The sequence below is a fragment of the Triticum aestivum genome, chromosome 3B, assembly GCF_018294505.1.
Source record: "Triticum aestivum cultivar Chinese Spring chromosome 3B, IWGSC CS RefSeq v2.1, whole genome shotgun sequence".
Taxonomy (NCBI): Eukaryota; Viridiplantae; Streptophyta; class Magnoliopsida; order Poales; family Poaceae; genus Triticum; species Triticum aestivum.
Genome location: NC_057801.1, coordinates 3,757,532 through 3,765,501, shown reverse-complemented (window position 1 = coordinate 3,765,501; position 7,970 = coordinate 3,757,532). Strand labels below are relative to the sequence as shown.

Sequence of the window (7,970 nt, the reverse complement as noted above, 5' to 3'; positions counted from 1 at the left end):
TTTGGTATGTGATGTTGCAAGCAGATGACAGCAATACCAACATGCGCGATTCAAACAATCCATATTTGTTTTGTCAAGTTTGAGTTGCTAACCACATGTGCCACGTGGTAATAATCTGCCCTTGAATGTGGATATATATAAGCAGCTCCGTTTGCTTTGCTTAGATGATGTGGTACAAAAACATACACCCTTTGTTCCTAAATATACGTCTTTTTAAAAGTTTCAATATGGACTAGATACGGATGTATATAGATATAGTTTAGAGTGTATTCACTCATCTTGCTTCATATGTAGTCTATATTGCAATCTCAAAAAAGACATAGTATTTAGGAACGGCGGGAGTAGACGCACTAGTAGAAAAGGGGGCAATGGTCCAGGTCAGGTCAGCCCATTAGTCCCGGTTCAATTCAGAACCGGGACCAATGGGGGCATTGGACCCGGTTCGTGAGCCCCGGGGGCCGGCCGAGCCACGTGGGCCATTGGTCCCGGTTCATCTGAACCTTTTGGTACCGGTTGGTGGGACGAACCGGGACCAATGGTCCTCGCTCCTGGCCCAACACTATTGGTCCCGGTTGGAGGCATGAACCGGGACCAAAGGCCGCCCATTAGTCCCGGTTCATACCATCAACCGGGACTAAAGGGTTGGTCCTCGTTGCGGCCAGAGTTTGGTCCCACCTCGCCAACCGAAGGGGGCTCACACCGGTTTATAAGCCCCTCCCTCTCTGCCTTGTTGAGCTCCTCTCAAAATGAAAATAGATGCCCTTATACAGGAAATTTGACCTAAATTCATACTGAATTTCTCTGAAGTTACTAGAAATTTATTATGAATTTAGGTTGAATTTTCTCTATAAGCGCATCTATGCTCATTTTTTTAGTAAAGTTAATCACAACTATTTTTTCTTCTATTTATTTCTGAGTAGTTTTTTATATAGTTTTTTTCTTTTCTGCTATATTTATTTTTTTTCTATTTATTTCTGAGTTGTAATAAGTCATTAAAAATAAAAAAGATTTTAGTAAAGTTAATTACAACTATTTTTTCTTCTATTTATTTCTGAGTAATTTTTATATAGTTTTTTTTCTTTTCTGCTATATTTAACTTTTTCTATTTATTTCTGTGTGGTAATAAGTCATTAAAAATAAGCATCTATCCTCATTTTTTTAGTAAAGTTAATCACAACTATTTTTTCTTCAATTTATTTCTGAGTAGTTTTTTATATATATTTTTTTCTTTTCTGCTAGATTTATTTTTTTTCTATTTATTTCTGTGTGGTAATAAGTCATTAAAAATAAGCATCTATGCTCATTTTTTTAGTAAAGTTAATCACACCTATATTTTCTTCTATTTATTTCTGAGTAGTTTTTTATATAGTTTTTTTCTTTTCTGCTATATTTATTTTTTTCTATTTATTTCTGTGTGGTAATAAGTCATTAAAAATAAAAAAGAGGCGCAATGCTAGTTAATTCACTTCAAGCCTTTTAAAATAGTGTAAACTGCACTGCACATAGCTTCGTGCAGTCTACCCTATTTCTCAAGGCTTGAAGCGAACCAACGTGCAGGTGAGCATTGAGCCTCTTCTTCATCGTCTCTGCACTCAGGGCTTATAAACAGCTGCGAGTGCCTCTCGCTTGGCGAGGTGGGACTAAAAAAACAGCTGCAGAAAGAATCAACTAAAAAACAGCTGCAGAAAATAAATAAGTAATTAGACAGGTCCATTGGTACCGGTTGGTGGCACCAACCGGGACCAATGCCCCTCTTTAGCCCCAGTTGGTGGCTTCAACCGGGACCAATGCCCCTCTTTAGTCCCAGGTGGTGGCACCAACCGGCACCAACACGTATAATCGTTGAAAACACGTATTTTTTTCCGTTTTGAGAGCACGATCATGCCTGTCGCAGAAGCAAAAACATGCCTTTCATGGATGAAAAAAAAATAAAGAAAACGCGTTCTTTCGTGAAAAAAATTTTGTAAGCTTTTTGGTCCAAAAACTAAGGAAGACCGATGGAAAACCGAAATGTTAAAAAAAACCAAAAAAACCCCGCCTAAAAGCAGAAAACGCATGCGGAAAAAACAAAATCTAAAATGAGCGCTTAGAACATGACACGTGTCAGCGGCTGAAAGCGCGCAAAGTGACGCGCTCTCAGCCCATCACAAATAATCGTTGCGAGGCTCATGTAAGTGCACTCGTTAACTAGTTGCTCTCAGGAACCTTGGGCCTGCAGGTGGGTAATAGCAACTGGGCCGCTCGTTTCAGTAATACGTGCACCCTCATTAGCCCAACAGGCCTGCTGTAAAAAAATGGGAACCCCTCAAACGTCACAAGAAAGAAATGTTATCTGATATCAGATTCGCTGTCAAAAAGGAAAAGTAAACACGGAGTAGAAAAATGTGAGGAACTCGGCCGACACAATGTCGGGGCTCCCGTGTGAAAAATAAAATATTGTACTGCTTTATGACCTAGTATGAGCTACTCGCGACTAATATATGACCAGTCGTTAGACTTCATCACTAATTAATCACTGGCACGTAGTGTAACATATGCACCATTGGCTTACTTAGCTTAGCGCGTACTTCACATGCACTTTGGATGGTCGTCGCAGCATTCCATTCCTCTCGTAAACCAGCCACGACACACGTGTGTAAAGTATATACTAACTTTCTTTTGATGAGTAATTTCACCAAACGTAAGATATTACACAATGTATGTATACTAACTCGCACGTACTGTGATACTAAATTAATTGTTACTCGAATGTTTGTTGGCGGTACTGTGTTTCCGTGCAGATCAAGCGAGGGAGGGGGAGATCTGCGTTGGGTGGCATGTCACCTTTACCTTCACCAAACGCAAGACCCTCAACGCTATCTGCCACACGTTTACCCAACCAAATGCGTGTAGAAAAACACCATTATATTCGATCAAATATTTTAGCTAGAGCATGCATATGCATGCACCCTAATCGTGGAATGCAAGTAACCAGAAACTGGAAAAGGAGGAGCGATCACTACACAGCTGGCTTCTGGCATATTGTCACCATCCTGATGACTCACATCAGGCCATGCCATCGGCTGGAGATCTTGCCACGGGAAACGTCCTATACTATTGATCGATCACATCACCAATCGGCCGCTAGCTAATTTCATTTTCCCACGTAAGTAACATCGATCGATCTCTCATGAAAAAATAACGTTTATTTGAACCAAGCTGTTGGTTGGTTAGAACTTGTCTGGCTACAGTGCTGAGATTAATTACACATTTCATTATCAGAAAATGATTAGCGTACATAATTGTAGGACCCTTTAGAGGCTACTAAAGCGTAATAATCCTTTTTATTAATATTATTATTATTTTGCCACATTGTTGACACCTGAGACATTTGTGGCGATTTCGTGGCGAGCACAGCTGCATGGACGATATTTTATGGTCGATTTTCGCATGACACACAATTGCAGCCATGTATCCCATTCATTTAGGGGGCTACAACCGTCGACCCTAACCATCGTTTGCACTGTAATTTCGTTTCGAGCTCTAGCAATATTATTTTTGAAAATCTGTAGCAGTCGCATGCAAGTGTGAAAACTGTTTTTCTTTATTATTATTATGATTATTAGGGAGAAAGCATTCCAATGCTAACAAGCAGGGAGAGGGAAATTCAAATTACTATAGATTTGATTTCTTGTCTGGTCAGTCGAGGAAGAAAAAGGATTGGGAGGCAATCAGATCAGCGTCCTGCGTGCGATGTGTAGCACAGCAGAGCACAGAGGTTCGTTGCGGCGTCCCCTTTCCCGCCATCGCGTCGCCTTCGCACCCACCCACCCGGCTCCCTTCACTCCCAAGCCAGCCAGCCACCCAGCCAGCTACGACGACCCAACCAACGCCACGCGCGCCACCGCGATCGCCGGCCGGTCACCGCTCCTTCAGTATACATATACTCCCCTGCCACAGATCTGGCCAGAGCAGTCAGCAGCAGCGACACACTCTGCAGCAGAGAGATCGCATAGCGGAGTCATCATCACTACTATCTCTGCTGCGCATTGAGCGACAGCAGCATGGCGCCGCAGCTCCGGCCATGGGGCCGCCTCCTGGCGCTCGCGGCCCTCCTCGCGGTGGCCGCGGCGCAGTCGTCGCCCGCAGCGGCGCCGGCCACGCCCACGCCGGTGGCAGTGCCCACGGCGCCCGCCCAGTCCCCTCCCGCGCCGGCCACGCCCGCGCCCACTACCACCCCAGTCACTCCCGCGCCCACTGCCACCCCTGTTGCGCCCGCTAAGCCGCCCCCGGCTGTCGCGCCGGTCAAGCCGCCTCCGGTGGTCGCGCCCGTGTCCGCGCCACCGCCCGTCGTGACGCCTCCTCCCGTGACGCCACCGCCGGTGAAGGCGCCTCCTCCGGTGACACCGCCCCCGGTCTCGGCGCCCCCGCCAGCAACGCCACCCCCGGCGGCCGCCCCGGCCGAGGCACCCGCGGTGCTCCCCCCAGTGGCGACGCCCCCGCCCGTGGCCGAGGCGCCCGCGGTGCTGCCTCCGGCCGAGGCTCCGTCCAAGAGCAAGAACAAGCACAAGAGAAAGAGGAGCGGGAAGAAGAAGTCGCCCGCCCCCGCGCCGGAGCCGCTCAGCCCGCCGGCCCCCATCGCGCCCGAGCCCACCACCGTCGAGGACGTGTCCGGCCCCGCACCCTCCGCCAACGATCTGGTAACACATCACTCACAAGCTAAATTCTTCTTGTTTTTTGAAGCAGAGCTGCAACAACTGATGGCAAATGTTTCTGAATTTGTTGTTGGTGCAGAGCGGGAGCGCCCGGCAGTACGCGCACTGGGGGATCGTCGTGCAGACCGCCATGGCCGCGCTTCTGCTATCGCTAGCCTGGTGAACGTGAAGCTGATCGAGAGACATCCATCCATACATCTTGTTCATGTATCACATCCATGATTTAACCATTACGCTTGCTTGTAATGTTAGAGATCCATCATTTGTTCAAGGCTTGTAATAAACAGTTTTTTGACATATTTTTGCATGGGTTTTGATTGTGAGTGGAAGACCGGCCGGCAGTGTTTCGTTTGGCACAAACGCACCACTTGATGTTCCTGATCTGCATTCTTCGGAAAGAAAAATGATGGTTTTCCATGGAGGCAAATTAGTTTTTTTTAGCATCAGTACAGACACAAGCGCTCATATACATGCGCATACACTCACCCCTATGAACGCACACACGCACACCCTACCCCTATGAGCACCTCCGAGAGACTGAGCCGGCATATCATCTTGAGATTTACGAAGTCACCGTAGGCGCCTCATCGTCGACGGGAACGTCTCCTCCCACTGAAAGCGTATCGCCGGAAATCCTGATATAAATCCAGGAATAATGCGAGCACCAGGATTTGAACCCTGGTGGGTTGGGGATACCACTGTCCACCTAACCATCTCAACCACAGGTTGGTTCGCTGGAGGCAAATTAGTTAGTAGGGATCAATTAGTCGGTCGTAATTTCCAATTATTGGCTATCACTTTGCTGCCGCAAATGACCCAAAAGCTCCACAATCCGCTAAAGGGCCCAAAGCACCAACTGTGAATGGGCCTAAAACACCATGGGCCCCTAAAGGGCCAAAATCAGGGCTCGCTGATAACGGCTAATCACCATTGGCCGCACACTGGCCGATTGTGGAAATGGTCCATGGACCGAATATATAACGGGTCATGAATGGACCAAAATCAGAAGCAACACGGGCCGTTAACGGGTCGAATGGTGTGACGGATCAAAAATAGCCCAAAAGCAACACGGGCTGTTAATGGACTCAAAGCCGTAATGGGCCAAAAATGGCGCGAATGTAACACATGCTGTTAAATGGAACAAAAGGCACGAGTGGGCAACAAAAATGCCCTAGACGCAACACACCGGTAATGGAGCAAAAGGTGCGAATGCCCAAAAACGGTCTGGACATAACATAGATAGTAAATGGGCCAAAATACACCACGGGACAGAAATGGCCAAGACACACGACAGACTGTAAATGGGTGCAAATATTCCACGGGACGTAAAAAGTATTAACGGCACTATGGGTCTTAAACGGATCGGAATACACAAAAGGCCTGAAATGGCCCGGAAACATCACATTCTTTAATTGGCCCAAAATACATCATGGGTCGTAAAAGGTCCGTGAAGCAGCATGGGCAGTGAAAAGCTCGAAAGCAAGTACCGGTCAAAAAAGAACGAAAGGCTCGAAAGTATGTACTATGTGGAACACGTGAATCCATGCGGTGTACCAATGAATAATTAATAACAACATCAATTGAATATATCTTATATCTTTCTTCATTCAATAGCCTACATTCAGTGCATATTGATTTATTGCTTGTTATTAGTGTAAATACACAAACAATCAATGGACGCATTAATTAAAAATATATCCCATTAATGCAGTGCTCTATAACTAGAAACAATCAATGACAGCATTAATTGAAAACATATCCCATTCGCAATTGATTGTCCTTGCTTTGGCGATCTATAACTAGAAAGCCCCCTCCCCAGACAATATTCTAAACAGGAAAGATTAAGTTCTAGTAAAATGGCGAAAATCTCCTTTGCTTCAACCTTTCTCCTGTTGCCCCTTCTGATCATTCTACTTTCAACCATTCATAAACCTACAACATATGCCAAGTGTATACCACCGCCTTGCCAAGGAAGTTAGTATTGCACCTAGCACCCTTCTTTGTTCTTACAATTTGCATCATATCCCCATTGAACTTTTTTTATTTTGTGTTTGGACCCATTTTTATTTTTTGTTGGAGTTGAACTTTCAATTATCCAAGAAATAACCCATAATTTCCATTTCTTTACCATACAGAACAAAGTTGGCCAGAGCTCATTGGGAAAGACTCAAACACGGCGTACAATTGTATAAGGCGCGAGAACCCCCAAGTGAATAATATCACGTTCTTGATTTCTGATGCTCTTCGTCCTAGGGCGGACAATGGCATGTGTTGCAACCATGTGCTTTTGGTGATAGGAAATATCCCCTCCGGTGGTGATGGTGTCATCAAGGTGCCACATGTTGGATAGTACCATTCTCTACTTTTTTTATTGTAATTTGATCAATAAAGTCTTTGGTGTGTATGCACTTTTCTCCATTTCATTTCATACAATTCTTATATATCCCAAACAACCAAATTACTTTCTCAAACAGGAGACTGAAAGAACATGAAAATATAAGAAGGTTGTTCTAATCCAATATTGTACATCAAATCAAAACCAAAGGAAGATCGCAGGCATGCTAAAAGGTTAACTATTTAGTATGGGCCTGACTATAGGTAAGCCTCCTTATATTTTATTTTTGTCAAGTCCAATTTGGACCATTGGATTAGCTTCAACAATCGTTATTCTTCCATCTTTCTCTAGCTTTCTTCCTTCTCGAATCGTTCTTCCTCCACTGTTCGCCTCCGAGTTTCCTACCATCCCCTCCTTCGAGTGGTCTATAGACCTGAATGTGATTTTTATTGCTTATGTTGTTCTTTGTACCGCCTTGATAGATAATGAATATATCAGAAGTTCTCAACAACAAAAAACTTTTGGGAACAGTGGTTATGTTCGTTAAGGTGAACTGGCTTAACAAGTTGTTAGCTTGGCCCACCCTTGTAAAGACTGATATCGACAAAAGTCCGATTGTCATGGAAGCCGGTGAGGATTTGCTCAATCCTAGTGAGTATGAGGTATTCTTTGGAATCAACATAGTCATCGTATCCTCATCTGTCCACACGCCAAGAGAATGATGAGTAACTTGAAGATGCTTGTTGTCTGCATTATAAATCATCGTATACAAAATTGCGCACCCCAAACTAAATAAATGATAGAAGGTTAAAGTAATTAGCAGATTTTTTTATAGAAGGTACACTTGCATAATAAAACACACACATTGTTATTTTAATCTACATAACTTGCATAATATCGAAAGGGATACTATAAATTTAAAGTGAGCATCTACAGCCAGA

General features: G+C 44.6%; 1 protein-coding gene across 1 annotated transcript; it reads left to right on the top strand.

Annotated features, from left to right (window-relative positions):
- The first annotated feature begins 3,939 nt into the window (after positions 1-3,939).
- On the top strand, positions 3,940-5,111 carry LOC123064228 (lysine-rich arabinogalactan protein 19). The gene is made up of 2 exons (XM_044487753.1): positions 3,940-4,679; positions 4,774-5,111. The coding sequence occupies exons 1-2, from the start codon at positions 4,044-4,046 to the stop codon at positions 4,855-4,857; spliced, it is 720 nt and encodes a 239-aa protein (XP_044343688.1). The 5' UTR covers positions 3,940-4,043; the 3' UTR covers positions 4,858-5,111.
- Positions 5,112-7,970: the final 2,859 nt, after the last annotated feature.